Source organism: Maylandia zebra, linkage group LG3, assembly GCF_041146795.1.
Source record: "Maylandia zebra isolate NMK-2024a linkage group LG3, Mzebra_GT3a, whole genome shotgun sequence".
NCBI lineage: Eukaryota > Metazoa > Chordata > Actinopteri > Cichliformes > Cichlidae > Maylandia > Maylandia zebra.
This window is the reverse complement of record NC_135169.1, coordinates 29,443,978-29,468,750: the sequence shown is the minus strand read 5'-3', so window position 1 is coordinate 29,468,750 and position 24,773 is coordinate 29,443,978. Positions and strand designations below refer to the sequence as shown.

Below are 24,773 nucleotides of genomic sequence, written 5' to 3'. Positions count from 1 at the left end.
GTGCACCTGCTGCGGCTTAGCTATTAGAGTGGGTACAGCAATACACAGTAGTGTGCATTGGCTAGGAGATGTGGAGAACATTCAAAGACAGAGAAAGAATGACTCAGACTTGTTATTTTTCCTTTGATGTTGTTGTTACATTTTCTAGAAATGAAACTCTGCCTGACCTCAAGTTCAGTTTCGACAGAAACATTTTTAGTTTTTTAAAACTCATTCTGTACTTTTATCATCACTTTCTCTTTACCTCTACACTTTCGTTTGGGACCTTTTGGAAAACCCCTGGGCGACTCCTATTGGTCACCCAGCCTCATGTTGGGAACCCCTCCTCTTCCTCAACACATCGAAATTTGTGCACTTTGTTTCTTCCCATCCTCATAGCGGCCATGTGCTTCCGGGGTGGCTCACCACAACATTTTAGCTGCCTCTTGCCTCTGTCATCACTTTTATCTCACTTCTGTTGGTGTGAAACTTTCTTCTTCTTCTCCTTCTTCTCCTGCCACCCCAAAAAAATGTCTCTTAACTGTCAGCTACCCGCCACCCCAGATGCCATATTTAGGATACAAATGTGAAGAGATGACAGCGTTGTAAAATGGTGCCCGTGCTGAGATTATAATTAACATTTCCAACCTACATCACTCTCCCTCCCACTTCTCCTATGCTCCCCCCACCACTCCCCCCCATTCACTCACTCCTGTGTAATAAATGGGCAAAAATGCAAGAAGAAAGGAGAGAAGGGGAGAAGGAAAAGAAAAGGGAGATGGAGGAGGAGGAGGAGAAGGAGGAGGAGAGAGATAGTGTGTGTGTGTGTGTGTGTGTGTGTGAGAGAGAGAGAGAGAGAGAGAGAGAAGAGGGTGACCAAACGGAGGGAGGAGGGAGGGGGAAACGGCGTATGCTTGTATACAACCCTGATTTCCATTTTTTTCCCAACTCGTAATGTATTTAATTCAAGTGAAACGTAATCATGACGTGTCGTGTCATTAATCTCCTCGCCGCCTCTCCCGTAAGTACACTGAGTCTTTACTTTCAACATATATCCTATATCTTCATTTATCTTCTTACATTTTATTTACCACTATGTTTACATATATGCACTTTTATGCGTGCTGGCACGAAACACCGGCGACGAAACATTTCCAAAATTGTTTAATTTACTGCGACTGTTGTTGCCTCTTTTTTCTCTCTTCTTCTTCTTCTTCTTCTTCTGTCACGGGCAACACGCGGGATAATGGCCAACATAGTTGTTGATGTGTTTTATTTCACTCCGCTTTTTCACATTTATTTATTTATTTATTTCATTGGCAGCTTTGGCTGTGTGTGTGTGTGCGCGTGCTCGCATGTGAGTGATTGGCACGAGGCATGCATGTATGTATGTATGTATGTATGTATGTATGTATACATGTAACCGCGCGCTCCGGACCACTTTACGTGTGTGTCATGTATGTAAGCCGGTGTATGTGCGCGCGTGGTCGACAAGCATGTAGCAGTCGGAGCTCCGCTTCTAAGCCGTGACATGACAAAAAAAAAAAAAAGAAAAGAAAAAAAGCTGAGAAATGCACTGTTTTCCCTCATAACTGAGGAAATACTCGGTGTAACAGTTAAACCAAGTCGACTCGAACAGTCAGCACGAGATGAAATGCGACTTAAAAATGCTCGCAAGTGCACGAAAAGTCACTCGGAGGTTTATTTTTGTTTAAAAATTGGACACAACTTCAGCTAAGTAGTTGTGCAAGCTAGCTCTTAATTTTTGTTTTTATCCGCGCGAGCAGTTTGGTAATTTGGCAGCTCTTCTTTAACCTCTCTGAAAAAGAACGGCGTCTTCTTCTTCTTCTTTTTTAAGTAGGTTATATTTTTATTATTTATTATATATGTGTATTTTTTTTTTTTAAAGAAGAGCCAAGTTCTCTGTGCGTAACGGAGAATTTCGATAAGCCGCGGACATATTGTCCAAGCGTAAAAGTGGATTTTTGCATGTTAGCAAGTTGATTTACAAAGCGTAATTTGTAGGTAGATGCGATTAGCTTGACTAATTCTTTTGTTGGACACACATTAGGCATTGTGTTGTGCGTTGTTTCCGAGATAAGCACCGCCACTTTTCGTGTGGGATACGCGCAAAAAAAGAGAAAAGACTGTTTAACGGTGCTTTATAAACCTTATACTTTCGGCCACCTTTTACTACAATGTTTACTACAACCCGTTTAGTTGTCCTAACGTTACCTCAGCGCTCAGAAAGTAGCATAGCAAGTGTGGCAATACATGCAATGTTGGGGCCGTGTGCGTGCAAAACGCGTGTTGCCAGATTGTGTTCAGTAAAGATAAGTTACCGGTTTTCGTCCAAAAATGTGCGTTTTTGGACACGATGGCTCTTTTTTTTGAGGGGGGTGAGGGGGGCACTGATGTCGGTGGTAGATTGGCAGAGAGGGATTCAAGATGAAATCCATGATGGCACTTTTCCCCCCTCCCGTCCTCTCCTTGCTCGCTCACTCGTCTTTTTCCCCTCCCTTAATCTTTTGTATAGAAAATTTAGGAACAAAATGGAGCAGGGGAGAGAGAGCGATAGATAGGCTGACATGACACACACACGCCACCCTCCGACTTCTCCGACTACCCTGCATCCCCCGTGTTCATGATTTTTAATCGCATTTTTTCTTTTGGTTGTTGTTCTTGTTTCTATTTGGAAGCGGGATTGTGCGCGGACACCATCTGCGGGCAGGGTTAATTTGATTTTTAGTGTGTGTGAGGGGGTGTTTATTAGTGCATTGTTTGTTGATGGTTATTTATTTCATTAATGTGCCTCTAATTGAGATGGCCGCGAGAGAGAAGAGAGAGGGGGGAAAGGAGCGTACTGAAAATGGTTGCACGTTATTGACGCACATCACAGGGGCGAGGAGGAAATTCCTCTTGAGATAAGGCGCAGACGTGTCATCTGGGTTGACCAAAGACACTCCCGTCGCCTTTTTCTATATCCAATGGAATATGTTTAGGGATCCTGAAATGCCCTATTTTTTTTTTTCATATCTACCCAAAATGTCACACTCTTGAGAGCCTGTGCACAGTGGAAGTAGGTTGACATTGCTTGCGTGTCCTAAAATGAGGCATGTTTTTGGAGGGTTTGGCATTTTTCAAGACGGGTTTATGCACATTAACTTTCATAATCCCTCTACGAAAAAGAAAAAAAGAAAAGAAAGCTGAGACAATTAGAAAAGAAATGACTTCACTCCAAATCCCTGTTTTTCTTTGGATCATCGCCTGCAAGAGTGACTTTTGGCAACAAGACGCTACTTTTCCTTATCCGGGCTTGATCAAAAACTAATAACGAAAGCATTGTTTTTTTTTAATTATTACTCTGTTAGTAAAAAAAAGCCTCCCCTGCCTCTCTACAGGTTGTTTGCCATTAGATATAAGGCGTTGATTTCATGTCAAACCCTTGGCAGATACTCATCTGCAACCAGCTGTACTAATGAATATAAAACACTGGCCCCATGTTAAAAAGGCTCTAATGGTTTTTGCTTCATTCAAACCTCTGTCTGCTTGTTGTGTTCAAATAGTATCCACCTCCTCCTCCACCTCCTCTGTCACCCTCAATGCCGCCTACTTCCCATCTTTGTACATACTGTACTGTACTTGAAGGGGCACATCCACCCCATCCAGGTGGCTCTTGGGAAAGAGATTGTATGTGAGGGGAGAATGAGACAGAGGGAGAGAGAGTAAAAGGGAAAGGAGTGTAGCACCAATCAAGGCTTCTGATTGATATAATTGGGTCATTAGTGCGCTGCGGGAGAGGCACCTGCTTGCCCTCAGTTAGGGAGAATCTACTGCATTGTGACATTTTGAGACTGTTGAGAGTTCTGCTAGGCTGCTCGGGATTAGAGTGTATTTAGAGCATTAGGGTCTTACTTAAATAGTCTGCCACTTTTTGTCGCTCGCATTTAGTTTGGAAGACCAGCTCTGAAATCAGCGTTTGCAGCAGAGGCGTACAGGTAGACGGTCTGAATAAAAAACAAAAAAATCAAACACGACAATTTGATAAGCAAAACATTTTTCCAACTTTCCATTAGTGGCAGTCCCGTGACTGCGCTTTTCAGCAAGGTGTGCGATGTTATGAAAGCAAGCAGTATTTGAATTTCTCCCTCAAATCTTTTTTAAAGTTACAATACAACTCTTTTTGTGTTTTTTGGTTGCATTTCATTTGACCTGCTGAGATCAGCACAACAGATGCCTTCCCAGATGAAAAACTGAAAGTGTGAACTATTTTGGCCTCAATTTAGTCTGAAAACATTCTGGACACCGCATCAAAGCACTTTATACTGTAACCTGAAGACTGTGCAATAGAGAGAGAACCCCACAGTCCCCAGTGAGCAAGTACTCGGCGACTGTGGGGAAGAAGACATAAAGTCATTGTTGGAGTGCATCCTCACTCTTCAGCTCAAATCCCCTGCAAAAAAAATAGAAATAAAATGTTACATTCCAGCCTATACATAGAGTCAGGGAGCCCTTGAGTGCAATCAGTCACCCAGAATTACACCAGGATGTGTTGATTTAAGTACTGGCACCTCCCATTTATATGTGTCTTTATAAAATATAGTGCAACAGAGTGTGTTTCAAACAAGATGTTCCTAAGAAAGAGAACACATGCTCTGCAAATTTCCCCAGGGTGAAGAAAGAATGAAGCCATTACTATTATACACTTACCCTTTTCCCCCCCACACTAAAGCTGTTTTAGGTATCTGATATATATACATAAATACCCCAGGGAGGTCACAGTGAGTGGTGAGCATCCCTGAGGGGGTCGAAAGTAGTGTGTTGCTTAAGGACACTAAAGTGGAAGGGGCGTCATTCATGGAAGAAAGGTTTCTGAACCTTTTCCCAGACAGTAGGGAGAAAATTGATCAGGTGGATGTTTGTTTCACCTGCAGGATTGTCTCCAATCTAGCAACTGATCCTCGGTGTGCACACATAAGCCTTTTAGGAAGAATGCGTACAACCACACACATGCTCCAACCAATTCTTCTTTTAAAGCATCAGTCTCGTAATCCCGAGTCAGACGAGTCATTCAGCACCCCCCTTCCCCCTCCACTCACTGGTTTTAGGAACGGCGCGGCCTGTATGAGTTGGAGTGAGACTCTTTTTTTTCTCTGCCGAGATGCTTTCCGGTGTTCGGGATTCGCCCGCTCGGGTCTGGCACTGCAACGTTGCCTCCAAGTTCGAGCATCAGCTCGTGTTCTCTCGCTAGAGGAGTAATTCATTCAAAAAGAGGAGAAGCAGGAGCTCGAGAGGGGATGGTGCATTAGAGGAGGAGAGGTTAGACAGGAAGAAGCAAAAAGGAGTAAGGTTGTGAGAAGTGGAACATAAAACACATCAGTGAGGCAGGAAATGCTGGCTCAAGCTGGACTTTGCGCAGATGAAAGACGGTAAAAGTTGGGACGCTTCCTTTTAATGTAACTTTTTCTTCAACTCCGCTAAAGTACCTTTCGAATAAGGTCAACGGCGTAACAGATGCGAGCCATTAGATCGCCGTTTCACTTGCGTTCTGCGATCAAAACGATACACATGAAGTAGCATTTTTCCCCGTATAAGCAATCTGCAACACTCATCTTTAACGGTCGGTGGCGGAGACTGCGCGGGAGATGTTCACCCTTATCATTGTTGAAGCTGAAGATGAGGGAAGAGCGAGAGTGCGAGGCAGGCAAAGTTGAAGCGAAGCCGGCGGTGGGGAGGGAGGAGGTGGTAGTGGTGGTTCAGGGAAAGGTGAAGTAAAGGAAATGAATACCGGCTGTGGGGAAGTTCGCCACGTGACCACGCGATAAAAACCACAGGGCCAAATTATACTGTACCGCACAGGGAGCGGGCTCCCCTCACTTCCTCTCGCTCTCATCTTCTCTTTTTCACACACTTTGTTTTTTTCCCCCCTTCCTTGTGGTCAGTCTCTCATACACCCACTTATCCCCAAAGGACACCTCACCTCGCGCTGGCTTCATCACATGAGAGTGCAAGTAATGCAGCGGGAAGAAAGATGCACTTGTAGGGATTCACAGAAATACACACAGACTACGAGCACAGTCCTTACTTTATGCCTTAAGGCCGGTGCCTGAGACCTTGAAGATGTCTATTTTTAGGTACGTGGAGGAGGACTTAATTTTCAAACAACACAAAGGTCGCTGTTGCTATAGATCACTGGTTCCCAAACTGAGAGCGAGATCCCCAAGGGGTCACAAGGGGTCAAGGAGAGCAGAGCATACACTCAGATTTATTCTAAATCTTTTGACATTTACCTCCACAGACTGATAGGAAATGAATGAAGGGATCATTGTAAGTCAGGCTTAATTACACAAACTGTGACGAGGCATTCAAAGTACTGTTTAGCTTCATGAGGCTACAAATCACAATACACAAACCCTTCTTATATACAACCTATGATACATTAACACTATTTATTATGAAGCTGTATAACACTTCTATCCCACACACACGGTTACCATTATGAACACTAGGTGAAAGGTGTTCACACCCTGATATATATTTACAATTACAACATGTATCTCTCATGTGCATGTGCAAACCTGCACTGACTGCCTTCACAATAAAACTCTGCCACTTCGGTGGATATTTACACAGTGACACCCCCGATCCCCACCCCCAGCTAAAAGAAAAAAAAACAAAAAACTTGTCTGAACATATTGTGCAAATTTCCCTCAGCTAGTATTTACCAGGTATGTAACGTATGATTCAGCCATATCGTTATGCACTCCTTGTGATCTGAGTCAAGGAGTAGTTATCAGTATTTAAACAGTGCAGTTTAAAAAAAACAAAACAAAACATAGTGACCCTGATGATAAAAAAAACCTCATTTCCAGTCAAGGCAATTCAGGACCCACAAAGCTGCATTTCAATTGCTGGAATGTCAACTTTGGGACGCTTTAAAGCTGGTGTCATCTTGCGAATTACTGTGTCATTACACTCCTGCTCATGCACTGCAAATTTCAGGATCAGGGGAAAAAAGAAAGGGAAAAAATAGGAAAAGCCAGTGAAAGTGCAGGAAAATCCAGTTTGTATCGAAGGGATGGGAAAATCCATTATGTGTTGCATATCAGCAGTCAACTATAGCTCCGGGCCTGAGAAGTGGAACAAATGCTTAAGTGCGTTTTACGTGGAGTCTTTGTAACGGCCCGCAGGCCGTGGCTGCGACAGGAAACCAGGTTGCTCAGAAACCCTGCGTTTCACTCCATTTGTGATCTCAGCAAACGCTTTCCTGAGCAATTTAGGGTCTCAGCGGTTCGCTTTTTAATGATGATGTCATGATGTCTATTTTGTAAATTGTGATCACATTTAGGCGATAAATCAGGGCCTGATTAAATGTGTGGCTATCCTGTGATTGACAAGCTGCTAGCATGTATGTCTACAGTGGCTATTAAGCCTCTTTTCCACTAGTACCTGCTCAGCTAAACTCAACTTGGTTTTTAGGGTTTTTTCATTAGGTGGTAGTTATGGGTACTCTGCAGTTTATTAGCGTTTACTCTGACTGTTTTCCAAGTGACCTGAGTCAAGTTGAAAAAGTGATGTCAGAAGATCGCATGCCACTGATTGGCCCACAAATGAGGTCACTGAGGGAGTCATGAGAGCAACTCTTTCGCAAGACTCAAACCCGGCAACGGCTGCTGGGCAATGGCCTCACACCTACTTGGCTCTTTCTTTTACCCTGAGTCTCACAAAAAGCCAAAGTGCGTGAAGCAGGTGTACCATCGCCTCGACCTCCATTGTTGTGTTGTCTTTGGATTGCAGGCAAACAGCGTCACTGGACTTTTGGGCTGCCTTGCTATAACGACCCCGCCCACATTGAGGTGGTAATAGAAAACGACCAAAACCTCGTTGAGTAGTCTAGTTGAGGTGCTAGTGTAAAAGGCAAAAATTATGCTACACTCATGGCTCCAGACCATTGTTTATATACAGTTTTTGTGTTTATCTAAAGCAAACCAGAAAGTTGTTTTGTAAAGTCTATAGCACTGATTCCCAAAGTATGGGCCAGGGCCCCCTGTTGGGCTGCAAAGGTACTGCAGGTGGGCTGCAGTATTAATAGTAATAATAATAATAATAATAATAATAATAATAATAATAATAATAATAATGGATACTTTATTGATCCCCATGGGGAAATTACTTGTTTTTCTCTGCATTTGACCCATTCACTCAGTGAAGCAGTGGGCAGCCCACTAAGCAGGCGCCCAGTTTAAAATGAGTATGTATTATTGTGTATAGCCAACAACCCGTGTTGTTCATGTGGTTTGAATGAAAGTTTCAAGAAAATCCATCACTTTCTCTTGTATTTTGATAAGAGTGAAGATTTAAGATTGGGTGAGACCCCATTTTCTGGTTTGCAAGTGGGCCACTTGCTGGTCTGTAATATCATTGTGAATCTCCTACGTGGATCACATTACCTAATATTAAATATTCATTGCCATGACGCACATTTAAAATCAGATTATTACCCCTCCCCTCACAAAACTAAAAACACCCACCACACACACACGTAGGTGTCACATTTTTGTACGCTGCTCTCACCCTTGCTTTGAGTACCTACCCCAATCCATTTTATAGCTCGCCGTGTGTGTGTGTGTGGACACACTGGGAATGAGCAGCATTTGTGGATGATGTGAGAATGTCGTCTTCGGTGCGCTTCTTGCTTAATTTACACCTGCTTTTTATGTGTTTCTCCCCCACCTGATTCCAGCATGATTTCTTCCCCACTCCACCCTCTCCCCGAGTCACCCCCAGCCCCCTTTTCCCATGCATCCTCTGCTGCACCTTATCTCCCTCTCTCAATCTATCCAAATTTTCTTTATTGGCATGACAGGGCCGGTGGTTGGCGACAGCCACCGTCACGGTGGAACAATGCATTGTGATGGTGATATTCATATGATAATGCCATCAGACTTAATACTGCAGCAGATACATTTAGATAGCCGCTCTCTCTCCCTCTTTTTCCTGCTTTTTATTCCTTCTCCCTTTCTGCACCCCCCCCCCCCCGTCTCTGTCTGCATGTGTATTTCTGTGTTGACTTTCAAAATGGTTTTTAAATGTTGCTCTCTCTTCATGTTATGCCCCAGCCTGCCACTATCACTACTCTGATTTCTCTGCTATTCTCTGTTCTAGCATGTCGCTTTCTCTTTTTTTGGTTTCTTTGCTTTTACCCTCAACACCATGTTGCCAATCAAATTAAATCATTTTCGTTCACATGGCTTCTGAGACTGTTTCTTTTTTTTTAATGCTGCCCAGTTTGTAACTGCTCTGTCTATTTGTCTGTGTCTCCCTCTTTCTTTCTCTCTGTCTGCCTCCTTTCTCATTTTTTTTCTTTGCTTTTCGCCATGTTGGCAGGGCCCAATCTACCAGCTGATATCAGCATTCCTTGGCACTCTGCCAACTGGCAACACTGCAGGAGAGAAAAAAGAGAGGAGAGAGAGAGAGGGGAGAGGGAGAGAATGAAAGAAAATTAGTGAATAATAGACGGAGGGAGGGAGGGAGGGAACGAGAGAATGAGAGGGGGATGGGAAGAAGTATGAATCAGGGAGAGAAAGAAAGACAGAAGGGAGAGGAATATGGTGAGAGAAAGAACAATAATGGTGGATTAAGAAAGGACTGTCTGTGTCTGTGTAAGAGAGTGTGTGTGTGTAAGTGTGTGTGTTTATGTGATTGATATGGTGTGATATCCCTGTGAGTCATAGCTGAGCTAAAATGTCAACTGGCTACATGAGAATCTCTTTGTCATCAAGCCTCAGTAACTCACACACACACACACACACACACACACACACACACACACACACACACACACACACACACAAATACTCAAATCCATATAAACACATATGTGACCATACCGCCATGTGAACAAAAATGTGGGTGACACACCTGCGAGCACAGATGTTCCATTGTTTTTGCCACAGTGATTTATGACCTTTTTGTTGTGTTGTGGGTGCTCAACTCCTGCAAAAATGATGGACAAAAACCAGCCACGGCGCACACAAATTCGGTGGAAGTGAGGCGAAGTGCTGCGCTCTCAAAATATTTGGGCGTGTGAGCGTGCCCTGCCAAAATGCTTGTGCGTGTTCAATGCGCAGTATCACACTTCACGTTTCAGCTGACTCTGTTATCTGGGGTGACAGTCGCAGTACAGTCGAGACAACAGCAGCAGCGGCGGCAGCAGCAGAATAAGCTCACATATATAAATGACTTCAACAATTAAGCATGACTAAGCAATGTATGGGTGAATGCCACCACACCCAAACAGCAGATTTATTGTTCTGGCTAGGTGCATGCATACCATATGTGAGTGTGTGTGTTTGTTTGTGAGTGTGAGTGCGTCCGGGCCTGATTTAAGCAAAAAAAGCTGCTACTGTATGACTGTTCAGGAAGGGTGTGTGGGGAAGTCAAAACATTGCGCGCCCATCCTGTTTGGGACAGTCCGTGTCCTGTGGTGGTGCCCTTAACTCTTAAACACACACACACACCAATGCACGTTCACACTTCAGATAATCATCCCATATGTGCTAACAGTATGCCAGCATGTACGCTGAACACATGCAGGAGGCAGAACAGGTGCACACCTGTTACACATTCAATGCGCACACCAACGCAGGCTGAGGAGCAAGTGACGATCAAATACAGATTTTCTTCGTAGTAAACATGCACGTGCATTAAAATGTATTGTTGAGTGTGCATTTGGTGCTTTGCAATCAGAATTTAGGGTGAAATCTGTTCAAAGGGTTTTAGTGTAAATAGCTTTTAATCCTGTTCGGCAAAACTCTGCTACCTGCAGTTCATCGCTGGATATTTCAAAAGCATTACACTGATACTATTATTCCTAATTTACCTAAAGTCTTTAGTTAGATAATTGTCTTAACATGCTTTTAAAAAAAAGGGTGGGAACAACTTCAAGTGCAGTAATTGTTAGATTTTTGGTTGCAAATAATTTTCTGAGCTTTCTATGCTTGTTTTTGTCCTCAGACAATTACAAGAGGAGACTGCCACAGGACTGTGTCCCCCCTCAGCAGAGACACTAAAGAATGGCATAACATCACACACAATGCTGGTAGGACTTTTTTCTATTTTCTTATATGCGCATGCATCAACATATAAAGACTCATACCCTCGAAGTTTGTGCAGTTTTTAAAATCTGGCCAAGGTTGTGCTATAAAAGCTAATTATGCACAACATGCAAATTTAACCTTTTCTTGAGGTTTTTAACTTTTAACTCCTTCTTAAGTCGCTGGTTGCCGCTCATTATCTGTCTCTCTCCCTCTCTTTGTGTTTTTTCTGATAGAGGATGGATTCTCCACCGGAGTGTGTGTTGTCTCTTTCTTGTGAGCAGACCCAGTCGCCCCCAACGCTGCCGTCTCTAGACCACAGCCCCCAGACCTCCTCTCCTCACACTCAGCTCTCTCTCCCCGATAGCCCTGTTGTCTTGCCCATTCACAGCTCCGAACCTTCCCCCCAGAGCCCGGACACTGCGCCTTATTTCCCCCTCTCTCCGTTCCCCCTCCACGAGGGTAATAACAGCAATCACCATGATGTTGATGAAGAAGATGATGAGGAAGGGCTGGATGGAGTACCTCCATCCCCAACGCCGGCAGTGGCTTTGTTCCCAGGAGGAGGGGGACAAGAAGCTGGATGCAGCCCCTGTTTGGACTCCTCTCCGCCAGATACACCATCAGCACCATTACTCGGGTGTGGTGCCCTGGAGCTGGCCCTGTCTTCAGGACAGAGTGGGAACTGTAGTGATGAACTAGACCTCCAGCTGTTCCAGAAGGATACTGTTACCAGGGCCACACCTGGAGTTGGAGGGGCCTCCTCGGGGCCTGCACTCAGGTATCCCTGTCATGTATGTGGAAAGAGATTCAGATTCCAAAGTATTTTGTCTCTTCATGCACGAGCTCACAGTCTGGACAGAGACCGGCGAGCTTCAGCTCTGTATAGGACTGGGCTCCCTTCAGCTCCACTAAAGCAGCACCTCAAAATCCAGCAGAACCACAAAGACCTAATTCCGAATCACAGAAGTCACCCAAACCAGCGTTTACTGCCTGGGGCTCTCATCCAGCATCTCACAGAAGACGATGAAGTCAATGGTGAGGTCAAAGGTCTTGATGATGGACTACAGACAGACCAGAACCCCAGTTTTTTACTGGATGACAGCACACCCTTGACCCCTCCGCTGACAGAGGACCCTGTGTCCGTGACCTCTCCCTATTCTTCAGCCACCGGGGAGGGCGTATCTGCTTCCATCACGCCTACATTTCGCTGCCATGCCTGCAAAGGAAAATTCCGAACAGCTTCAGAGTTGGCGCGGCATGTACGCATTCTCCACAATCCATACAAATGCACTCTTTGTCCCTATTCTGCCAGCCAAGAAGAAAGCCTGGCGTCCCACTTACAGGAGTGCCACCCTTCTCCCGATGTACCTGCTCTTCCACCAGCTTACAGTTCGAGGCCCATCATCGCAACCCCCGACACCCCAGTACCCACGCCAACCCACACGCCAGCCCCAACCCCGAGCAACCCACAGCTGACATCAGTTGGTGCAGTGGGCGGGTCCTCTCCACTGCCAGCATTTCGCTGTGACACTTGTGGACAGCGATTTACGCAGTCATGGTTTCTGAAGGGACACATGCGAAAGCACAAGGACTCATTGGACCATAAGTGTCAGGTATGTGGCCGTGGCTTCAAGGAGCCTTGGTTCCTAAAAAATCACATGAAAGTTCATCTCAACAAACTTGGCCTCAAGGCTGGACTGGGAAACCCTGGGGGACCAGGAAGTGCTGAGCAGCAGTCTAAAAGCTCCCTCAACGCCCTCTACTCCAGTCTCCTTCTGACTCAGCGAGGAGGTGGTGCCAGAGGAGGTCAGGGAAGACCAGAGAGAGAAACTGGAGGCAGAATTGGGATGGGTTTGAGTAAGTCAGCCATCCTGGGCTATCTCGGTTTGCCTAGTGATGGCAGTGGGGCTAGCTGCATGGAGAGACTTCAAGCAGTGGCTCAAGTAGCAGAGATGGGAAACGGTGGTGGCAGTGGTACTGCAGGGGGAGCAGACTCGGGAAGAGGAGGGGGAACGACTAGAGCAGGGGGAACCGGGGAAACTCCAGCAACAGTTTCAGAAGGAGGAGATCAGGCAACTTGGTGGCAGCTGGTGGCTCGCAGCTTGGCGGTAGCTCAGCAACAAAGGCCTCATCAGCGAGGCCAGCAGCAAGGGCAACGAGGCCCGGGGCGGAGTTCAGTGATTACAGAGGTCGACCAAGTCAGAGCCTACCTTGGAGGCCTGGATCCTAGAGAAGAGACCGGAGGACCAGGAGGGCCATGGGAATGCCCAGATTGTGGAAAGCTGTTCCGCAGTCTACAGCAGGTGGTAGTTCATGCTCGAGTTCACACTCAGAGGCCCCAGAAAGGAGGTGGCAGCGAAGAGGAAGGGAGCAGTCATCATAGAGGAGTGGGGCTGGGAAGAGGAGGCAGCAGTGAAGTGAGACAAGAATCCCAGCTACACAGCGGTGGATCCCAACAAATGGCAGAACTGAGACAGGAATCAAAATTGATGGGTGGTGGATCACAACAAGCTGGAGGGGCTGCAGGGTTTCACTCTGTCATCTCAAGCTTCAAAGGTGTGACATGAGTGTTTTTTCTAGTTCTTTGGTTTGTGTTTGTTTGCTATCATATAAGAATACATTGTTTTTCAACTTCAACTTTCAACTTTCTATTGTCATTAGAATCTTAGCTGCTATCTTTACATTTTCCACTTTTTTCCCTTCTTCCCTACTTGCAGGAGAAAATGGGCTGACGACAGTCTCCTCCATACCTTCAGTTCCCACCAGGGAGCGAGTGCGTGGCAGAGGGATAAAAGACTGCCCCTACTGTGGCAAAGCCTTTCGCTCTTCACACCATCTCAAAGTGCACCTCAGAGTTCACACAGGTGAGATACTGCTGTGAGTTTAACAAACCATGTTTACTTTTTTAACCTTTATAAATCCCTGGAAAGGTTGCATTGAGCATCGTTGCTTTTCTAGAACTACAGTTTTTTTCTTTTTCTTTTTTTAAAAGATTTTACCCCAGAGGCCTGGCCAGCACTAATCATAGCCCTCTACTGCAGGCAACTGAGCTGCTCCACCGGAGCAACTCCAGCTTAAGTGCCTTGGTTGAGCGTATATTAACAGTAGTTTCTGGGGGGAAAAAATCAAGCCCCTCCAGGGATTAAAAAGGGAAATTGCTCACTTCTCTTACTGGCCTCTAACATCGCTACCAGTAAACGGTACAAAAGAAAACCTTTTCATGTCTTCTCCACTAATTAAACAGTAATCCTCATGTCTCTATTTCGATTTGTATAATGCAAAATTTAGCTAAATGAAACTGGTGTGGTTTGATGTTTTTTTTAATAACCTATTTATTTTTATAGACACATTTATTTCTTGTCAATTACATAAAAATACTAAATCTTCTTATCTTATCTTAAATAATGCACATATTAAATGCATGAAAAATTGCAGAGAATTCGCTGTCTTTGAAACAAGAATCTGTAACAAAAATCTTTAACATCCATCTTAAATACTGTAAAGAGAAAAAACATTTTAATAAACTTTTTTAGGACAAAAAGAAAAAAAAGAGGAAAAACTGAGTACAGGATTTCTGACAACCAACTAGTTGGACTTTAATGAAAGTTAGAATCTCAAACACCACTCACACTCATACTATTAATTAATGTTCCATATTCATAAGCCTTTATCAGCATGAGTCATCGTCACCTTTCATTATTTGCCTTCAGGTGATGTATTTGATCAAAATTAAAACCCATCTCTCATTTTTTGCGATGCCACCTATCACTACTAACTGGAGAACCTCCCATAAAGACAGCAGCCAAAAAATGCACAGTGTGAAGTCTTTTTAAGAGTTGCCATTATCATTACTCATTTTATAGCTGAAAGGACTTATCTCAATGCGTTTATATTTTTCCCAATCATGCACTGCTCATTTTCTCATACACTACTGCCTCTGTTCCATCAAGTGATTATCACATGGTCAGTAATTAAAGCAAATGCATCAAATTATGATAATGCTCTCTTCAGAATCTCGTTTCCCATCGAGAGTTTTATCCCGTCTTTAGTGTTTGTTTCACCAACACAATCAAGTTGTCCCTGCATCTGTATGTGCGCCTGCGTTCCTCCTATGTGACCAGTTTTTTCTTTTTTGACTCTTGGGAATAAGATCATTTACGTTTTTCATATGTTTAACGTTTCCTGATGTTAATGTTCAACATCATCCCCTTTATCTTTCCCAGCTGTGTAATTTTTAATGAGTAATGGAATACTGCCATCTTTCTTTAAAACATGTAACTGCACCTCCTACTCAGAACTGCTCAAATGACCTTTGAGCAGCTTATACTTGCTGCAATTTTGCAAAATACTTGCTTGCCATACTTATTTGCAATGTTACGATTTTGCAATAAGTGCTGTGGCATAGTGAAAGTACTTTTAACCTATTTTAAAAATGATTGCATTTTTTGTGTATCTTTTACACATGAAACGATTTAGACTGCTGAAATTTGTCCTCAGGTCTGCATTTCACACAGAGTGTACCCATGAGATAGTCCTCAGTAAATAGGAGTAAAACTGATTAAAAAAATAAGAATTATTTGCAGGGAAATTTAATTTTAGCTGCCATAAAAAAAGTACAAGTATATATTGATATTGGAAAAAATCAATCTGACCTTGTTTTATTTGCAAAACTGGCTTTCCTGTGAAAAAACATGATTCGTTTATTGGCTTATGAACCGCTCTTTTAAGGTCCCACCACAACATTTCAGTCAGGTTGAGATCTTTACTTTGATTAGGCCACTGCAGCACCTTGAATTTTTATTTTCAGCAATTCTGTTGTAGATTTGCTGCTGTGCTTGGGATCTTTCTCATGTTGCATGGCCCAGTTTGAAACAAGCTTTGACTATTAAACAGATGGTCTCACATTTGACTCTAGATTACTTTGGTATACAGAGGAGTTAATGGTCGACACAATGACTGTAAGGCGCCCAGGTTCTGTGATTGCAAAACAAGCCCAAATGATCACTGTTTCACAACTGTGCTCAACAGTTTGTATGCTTGTGTTTCTTAGCAATAAGAGGCTTGCTCCTGGTAACTCTTCCAAATAAGCCATATTTGTTCAATCTTTTTGTAATTGTACTGTCATGAACTTTAATATTTAACATGCTAACTAAGGCCTGTAGAGTCAGAGATGCAGCTCTTAGGTTCTTTTGCGGTTTGTTGGACAGTGTCGAATTGGGGGGACTTTGCAGAGACGTCCACTCCTGGGAAGATTGTGTCCTTTTATTAACACACTCCTGAACCTGCCAGACCAGAAAACTTCTAAAAATTCTGCTTTCATAGAAATGCTCAGACTTGCTGATGATCATTTAATCAAGCATATTTGATTAGCAGCACCTGGGTACTACTTAAGTATTTAATTCCAATGGAAGTCTCAAGAGTATTCATAGTTTATCATGTGGCTTCAAGGACCTGTGAAAGCTTTCTTTTTTGCATGACTGTATATGTGTGTATAAGAGGCAACTGTTTTTCAGGGTCAAAGGTGAGTACCATCAGGTTTCTACTGAAGAAAAAAAAACATCCTGTATGTGAAATCAACATTGTGTATGCCATAAAATAGCTGGTATATGATATCATTAATACTAACACAAAGGTATTTCAATAACTGTAATATAAAAATACTTAAAATCACCAGAATATTTTTTTTCCTTCTTACCCAGTGAACACCCATTTTGGGGCATTCATTTTGGAGCATCTAATGAGTCCCACTGTTTTTTAAAAGATTTTTCTAGCTTTATTTTTACTGTTATATAAATAAACTTTCTTCATTGTGTTTTCTCTAGGTGAGAGACCCTACAAATGCCCCCACTGTGACTATGCGGGTACTCAATCTGGCTCTCTGAAGTACCATCTCCAGCGGCACCACAGGGAGCAACGCAATGCCTTATCAGCTGCCTCAAATTCCTCCTCTGGTCTCACCTCCACTATCAACAGTCTGACCTCTGGAACCTCTGGATTGGTCAAGCAGCGCCGATCTCAACCCAACCACTGCCCGGTCAACCGGGCTCCAACAGACAACCCCGCCTCTCGACCCAGCCAGCAGTCCTGGCTCCTGGGACTTCCAGACCAGCGGGAGCATCGAAAGGCCTTAGCAGCTCTAAGGGATGTTGACCTAGAGACCCAGTACAGGTACCTGTCTGGAGTAATGGGCGCTCTTTACCAAGGTGGAATGGAAGGAAGCTGGATCAGGGAGTCTCCTCCACCAAAGGCACCTAAGGTGTCACGACGTAAGCCCCTTACTACAAGCCGAATGGTTCAAGCATCAAGTGACAAGGAAGTACCCGTGCCATCAACTCAGGAGGGTGGTTTTGAACCACTGGATCTGTCCCGTCGCACTTCTCCTGGTCTTGGAGGGATGGAGGAGGATGGAGGCATGAGTGTAAGGGAAGGTGGTGAGGATGCCGTAGAGGATAGTTCAACAGGGGTCAAACTGAGCGAGTGTTTGTTTTGTCCTTTTCGAACATCATCAGCAGAGCTGATGGCCATGCATCTCCAGGTCAACCACACCAGTAAGTCCAGGCGCAAAAGAAGCTCTTCAGTGATCTTGGATGATGATGGAACCTCAAAGACCACAAGGCCAAGGATGGATCCCTCTGACCTCGACCCTCTGACAATATGGAGGCACGTAAGTGAGGCCGAGTCCCAGGCCTCCATGGGAGAATGGTCCTTAACTCAGTCCCAAACTCTTAATGGTCTCTCTGAGCACACAGCAGAACATCTGGGTAATGCTCTTGAACACCCAAACTCCATGTCCTCAGTGTCAAAGAATGTAACAGATGTTCCTGAACTCAAGGGCAAAATTGATGAAGAGAGAGATGAACAAGATGAAGAATTTGAAGAGAATTTGGAGAATAGCAGTCTGGAGGATTCACAAGACCAAGACCTGAGGATGTCCCTCGCTCTTTCACCAGCCCTGAGCTCTAACCACGTTGGAGGGGAGGAGGATAGAGTCTGAGGAGATTAAAATGTTTTCAATGACACCGCTTAAATTGGAATGTTGGGTTTATTGTTTTCCAACAAATTTTGACAAAGAATTGAAGAAAGGGCAGAAAGTATTACATAGAGAGAAGTTGTTTATGGTTTTGCCCTGTCATACCTTCATTTCTGGGCAGTCCTGAGGAGTCTTGACAAAGAGGAGAGCCAAAGCTATGGTATTTCCTCTGTCATTATTTGTCTCCTTGGCTTTGTGGTCCACCACAAAATACGGTAAAATTCCTGTAAAAAGAAAGCGCATGGACGCATCTTTTCAGGATTTTGTCGGCCACATTTTCTATTTGTTTTTCAGACTTCACCGAAAGATGGGTGATTTTTACGATGATCTCCAATTTGATAATCGAAAGATCTAGGGCAAAGTCCTGCATCATTCTAGAGTCGTGCGTTTATCCCACACTTATAATGGACTGGTAAATCCCAGACTACAACACTGACCATGCTGGAGCCAGCTGCGACTAGATGCTCTCCTGACGGACTGACCACTGAACAGCTTCAGGTTCCTCCTCAAACTACAACAAACAGACATGGAGGAAAGTTTAGTCTAAAAGTTTCAAGCTGCAAACCTTGGCTAAGCTATTCTTTATTAATTTAAGGCATGAGGCAACCGTTACAGGCCATGTGCTTTCCTTCAAGTATGTATCACTGCCTTGTTTGTCAGAAAAGTGTTTCTTGATGACTGTGCTAAAGAAAAACAGAAAGTTTGTAATATTTTTGTTCATTTGTTTTCAGTTAGTGCCTGTTCATGTATGTCGTCGAGAGAGTCTCTGGTATCCTTGCCCATCGAGGCTCTGATAGATCGTTCATTTTATCTGAATATACAGTTTAAACGATTTAAGTACAATATATTTGTTAAAAGTGGTTCTAGGGTGTTGTGAATAGTTCAGTTGTAAAAGAAATGCTACATCATAGTGTAATGTCCTTGACACAGACTGTAGCTGTTTGTGGCTCAGCTTGAAAAGAACAAAAAAAAGTATGTCATATAATGTGAGGAAAGGTCAAAAGCTGAGCGCTTAAAAAGGAGGTCAGAGTTCAACATTCAGTGTTTACAATGGTAGCGGTTGTTGGTTGGGGATGCAAAGGCACCAACTGAACACAGAGCGAGAGTCTGTGTGAGGGCTGAAGGGGCGACGCTTGAGCTCCTGAATACAATCAACTGACACATTGTTTTGAAGAGACTACGACTGTGTCAAAAAAAAGGAAAATTTTAACTTTTTACAAGGTAGAGAACGACAAAGAAAGCAGTCTAGCTGCCAGACAAGACTAAATCTAAGAAACAAACTGTACTCTTGGGTTACGGTGTGTTTTAGATGAGTAGTTTCCCTCTCTTCTTCTTCTTTTTTTTGTTTTAATAAGAAAAGAAAAGACAATGGTAGGAGTAATTATTAAAACACTAACAAACGCATAGGCATCCCAGTAGAATATGTGTAGCTTTTGTAAAGACGAAAAAAAAAAAAAAGCAGACTTTTGTTTATTTTCCTTTCAAGATGCTTACAGAAAAAGGTTATCAATATAGGTGATATTGATTATAATGTTTGTGAGCTAAGACTAGTTGGAATGTCTATACAGAGCACTGTGCAAGTTTTTTTTTGAGTTCCCAAAGTAGTTGTTTTCATTTTGACTTTATCAATAGACCAAACGTTTTTTCAATGGCAGTTGTCACTTTCGGTTGTCATTTTTAAGTGTGTAAATGTGTGGTTTCAGTAGATTTACCCCATCGATTAGCAAAATCAGTCAGCTAGGTTGTCAGTGTATCAGATATTCGACCACTGAACTGGTGGTTAGGAAAAAAATGAAGTGCATTTTGTTTTTTATGTGGAAACATCCAGTAATCATTTCTTTATCCTAGTTTGAAGGTATATTTATGAATGTGAGGCATTAATATTCTCTTACACTGGTTAACAGCCTCTATTTATCTGCTAAGACTCAAATTGATGGGGTAATTTATGATTGTGACCACTCTTTAATGTGCATTAATGTGATTAAGTTCCCTTTTTAGAGCACCTTATGAGTTTTGTAGTGAAAGTCCCTTAGTGGTGTCTCCTTTAACAACTACTGTCAATGCCACCGTGCCTTCTGTTTCAAGCACTTCCTGGTATATTTTGTAAAACTCACCAAAAGCACTTAGCCTATATCGACACACTCTCTTTCCTCTTTCCTATTCCCCTTCAACACATCAGCCCATTCTCTTGATCATCTTCTCCTGTGTTCACCTCCTGATCCCTCTATTCTTGTGTTTTTGTTTTTATTATTTGCCATTTTTTCAGGCCCATTGGGCCTTAAACAAGGTCACTAGGCCTTATGTTCTAGCATGGCTAGACTCTTAAAAGAATGAACTACCTACCCTTAGACAAGTAAAAATTGTTGTAGAAGTAGGGTTAGAGAACTTCGGGTCATAATACTAACCCTTGGTAAACCAAAGCCCAAGTCTAAGACACATATACGTTGTGTTTAATCTCATGAGGTGCCAAAACATGTCTGATGTGACACTAAATCAAATACACTAGAGGAAACAAAATAATTCACCGTTTTCCTTTTACTCTCTCTTTTTCCCCTCGTCATGCTTGCTCTCCCTCCATGTCCTGCTCTCATCTGTAAACAGTCTATCTCTAGCACCACTTGAAGGTGACGTGTACTATCTGGTATTGAGGCCTTTATTAGATTTTTATTTCAGTTTGTGTGGTGTTTGTTCAATGCCGTTGAGATGGAAAAATGCTCTTATAATGATAAGTATTATTGTTTTAGCATTATGGTTAAAAAAAAATCAAGAGAAATGTGTTGTTGAATGTTGTACAGATAGCATTAGAGATGTTGTGTTTTTTTAAGGAGAGCACAAACCCGAGCAATGGTCCCTCCAACTCCTCCCGCTGGCAGATGGGAATAAAATGGACTGCCAATCATCATAAAAGTCTAATGACAAAAAGTCCCAGAGCTGTGGCATGTTTTCAAAAGAAACAAAAGATTTGAATGTAAAAATGAAGCCAAGGCCTCATTATTTCCAAATTGATTGCAAAGAAACAAAAATCATCTTTGTACCTAAGCTAATCATTTTACTCTTTTGAAGGTGTAGTTTAGTAGGAGTAAGACAAACACACGCACGGCTTTGTAGTGACTTGAAAACAGGGAAACCAGGATGTGCTTACCTGAAAACTGATGAATGCACAATTACATTCCAAGGATGCACAATTGGTGTACCTAACATGTTTAGCAATTTCTATTTTTTCATACTTTGAACACCTTCCTACTGTTTCATTGAGGTGTAGCAGTTTTTTACATGGCGTCATACACACATTGCATGAAAGTTGTCTGCATATAGGACGTGATACAACCACTGGTAGCTACTGTTCCCAGACTGTTTGGCAAGTGGTTGCTGGAGGTTGCGAGTTGAAAGAGAGTGGTATAAGGAAGATTTTGTTGTTCTTGCTTTGGCCACTAACAAACTGTTGTGGTTGCCTGTAGTTTCTACACAAGTTGGTGAATTATTTGCAAACACTCGCAAACTGCTTCCTCAGTGGCATTAAACCTTGAAAAAAATTGCAACACAAACAGAGAATGTTCACCTTCAAAGTAAAAGCCAAGTAATTTTAAACGATGTGGCTTTTGCTTTGAAGGCAAAAGTTTTACTACTGCTCTGAGAGTAGCTGGCAAGTGTGTGCAGATAAGTCGACATGTTCCTTGTAAACCGTGGGCGACTGTAGCAGTTTTCTAGGAATAAAGGCTTTCACCAACTAGTCAGTGAATAAACATTTTTTGCTAGCAACTGGTGGTTGGCAGATGATCACAGCCTCATCTCTAGACCTGTGTGTCTGGGGCCTTAGTCACCCTGCAGTGTCACACATCCGAAATAGCACACAAGTTAACATCATGTTAGCCATCATGTTATTAGCAATGACATGACTGCAAAACATAAATAAGCTATATATGGTGTAAAAGAGAAAAAAAGACTTCTAAAAGCTAAGCTGCTATTGTGTCATTAGATATGTGCCTAGTTTGTGTAAAAAATAGTACTGCTGTTCAGTGAAATCAGTTATAATTAATGCATTGAGGAAGACGTTATCCACTAACTGACCCTGGGTAATGCCTTGATATTTTAAACCAACAATGGCATCTTGTTGGGCAGTGTTTTGATCTAGAAAATAAAAAATATGGTTGTATATGTCCTCTGTCATTTATATAATCACTGTCAGAGTGCTGAACAACCACACATAGTAAACACAAGGAAAGAAAACTACTCATGCTAGCAATGCTAATGGTAGCTACAGGTTTTCCTTCTATTAAACTTGTTTAGTCTAAATTTAAAAGTACATTTAGCCAAATAGGAGACTACAAACAGGCCTACCTTTGTCTTGAGATACTAAGACATCAGAGCAGATTGACATGTTTAATATGTAACAGTTTATTTGCCAAAAGATTATTGAAGCAAAAAGAGTGTATAACATCCTGTGTTAGCTAGCTCGTCTATATTGTTACGGTTAAACTTTACTGTTAAGTTCAAACTGCTTGTTACCGAGTAGAGTCTGCCCTCTTTTCTTGTGGTATTTACCCTTGTCTGGTATTTATTCATTAGTTGCTTAAAAAAGGTTCTCAAAGTTGATTATTGCCCTGAAGAAATAAGATTACATCATGTTTTGTGTATCAGCAGCAACTACAAATTCTGTTTTTAATTAAATAGTTGTAAACTGTAATTTTGTAATAGCTATTAAGAGTATTGTCAGATTTTTAAGGTGCATTCCCAATTTTTAGAATAATTCACAATTAGAAATAGAGACAAAATCAGCTGACAATTTAACAAAGTATTCAAATGTTTCCAAGAAGATTGCTTGTGTTTGTCTGACTTCAGTTAATTTTTTTGCCAAACAATTGTTAAAAAATCAGCGAATTTTTTGCACAATTTTCAATTTGCTCGCTTGTAATTTACAAATAGATGTGAAAACGGCACCTTATATCCTGATTGTAAATCAGAAAATTCTCCAGAAAGGATACATTTGTCATTTCAAAGGGTATTGTTCTTTTTTTTTGTAATATGACAAATCTTTTGTGAGGTGAGGGGACCACGCTGGGTTTGGGCTCTTGTGTAGTTTACTGCCATTGCAGTGAGGGAAAACTGACCTAACATAGTAGTGACTAATATAACTTTGTGGACAGATAAAAAAAATAAATAAAAATAAAACACATTAGAAATAAATAAACACAAAACAAATCCTGTCTCTCTCTTTTTTATACCTGTTCATTTAGGATGCAGTTGTTCTTTAAAGTGTGAAAACGCTCAGTGAGACAGCTTTATTTTGCATGTTTATCTGCATTCTATAAGAACGTGTTTGTGACTTCAGAATTTGAGATGTTGAGATGCTGCATCTGGTTGAAGTGGGTGAAATACAGAAAGCTTGAGCTTGTTGCAAAGGGAGCCCTCCTGTGGCCTCCTGGCCAATATTGAGGGGATTTAAACAGGCTTCCCTCAGTCTTGATATTCATTTCTGCTTACAGGTCACAGAGATGTTTGCTTTAAAGACTGATAACTTAGCAAATCTAATATTAGAGATCTGTAAATGTATATCCATTAATTATGATTTCATTTGTGTTTTACAGCAGTGGTTCCTAATCAAATTCTGCCTGTTTAAACTGAGTAGCAAGGGCAGCTAAGACTGAATTTTCCCTATTTCCCGACTAAGAAGATTTAAATTTATTTAACCTGTAAGCTGCACAGTTAGCGCTGTACTGGCATGTCCTGCTGGGAAATGAGAAATGTTACTGTATATTCACAAAAGGACAGCAATACAAAGTAATCTGAACATATAGGATCTGTTCGTTTTTGGGGTTTTTTTTTATTCATTAAGCTTATCTTTATGGAAGTTTTTTCCCTTATTGAAAAAAACAAAACATTTTTTGCCATCTATAAATAAAAAAAATCTGGATTATGATCTCAAAATATTTACTTCTTAACTCGAAATTTCAGGTTATTTTCTCATAAGTTTGACTTACCAAGTCGACATTTTGATTTATGTTGGGGTTTTTTGTTTTGTTTTGTTTTCTTACATTTTTTCCAGTGGCAGAAAGAAGCTTTTACAAAACTGTGATGTTTTTGGCATTTATGGTAGATTTTTTTGCATCATGCATATTCTGTCATCTGTGCTTGTGCTGCGTGATTTCCTTGATTTCATGTTAGCCTCTAATTTGGGCTCCATTTGGCATTTAAGGCCTACTTACAGCACTCTAAATGTTGCGTGGGTTGCATGCGACCCAAATGTCAAGGCACCCCTGACATCTGGGCCAATAAGGGTTGACCTGTGGCTGAGTGTAAAATGGTAAATGGTAAATGGCCTGTATTTATATAGCGCTTTTCTAGTCCCTAAGGACCCCAAAGCGCTTTACATATCCAGTCATCCACCCATTCACGCACACATTCACACACTGGTGATGGTAAGCTACATTGTGTACACAGCCGCAGTCACCGTGAGTCAGTGCTGTCAGTCAAGGATGAGTGTGTGGCCCACATTTGAACTGCACATGTGGGTCATAACTGGTGCTGACATTTTCCTCCAGAAGGAGGATGTGGACAACAACGACCACTGCAGTTATGTCAATGTCTTTGAGTACCTAATGTGTTCTAATAGTATTATTTGAACATGGAAAGGGTTCTATTATTTACAGCAGCTATGAAATCCCCAG

At 42.2% G+C, this 24,773-nt stretch overlaps 1 protein-coding gene across 2 annotated transcripts; it reads left to right on the top strand.

The window, feature by feature from the left end:
- The first annotated feature begins 772 nt into the window (after positions 1–772).
- Positions 773–23,307, top strand: znf219 (zinc finger protein 219). Of its 2 annotated transcripts, none has more exons than XM_004563503.3 (5): positions 773–1,000; positions 10,996–11,080; positions 11,312–13,634; positions 13,796–13,942; positions 16,901–23,307. In XM_004563503.3, the coding sequence occupies exons 2-5, from the start codon at positions 11,075–11,077 to the stop codon at positions 18,070–18,072; spliced, it is 3,648 nt and encodes a 1,215-aa protein (XP_004563560.3). In that variant the 5' UTR covers positions 773–1,000; positions 10,996–11,074; the 3' UTR covers positions 18,073–23,307. The 2 variants fall into 2 exon arrangements, with proteins under 2 accessions (XP_004563560.3, XP_076737772.1); XM_076881657.1 differs by lacking the exon at positions 773–1,000 and adding an exon at positions 1,696–1,836.
- The last annotated feature ends 1,466 nt before the right edge of the window (positions 23,308–24,773 follow it).

What these genes read in the sequence shown, in the direction of transcription:
- znf219 (XM_004563503.3), top strand. An exon ending in TGTCATCTCAAGCTTCAAAG is followed by an intron (nt 13,635 to 13,795) that starts GTGTGACATGAG and finishes CCCTACTTGCAG; the next exon opens with GAGAAAATGGGCTGACGACA. An exon ending in GCACCTCAGAGTTCACACAG is followed by an intron (nt 13,943 to 16,900) that starts GTGAGATACTGC and finishes TGTTTTCTCTAG; the next exon opens with GTGAGAGACCCTACAAATGC.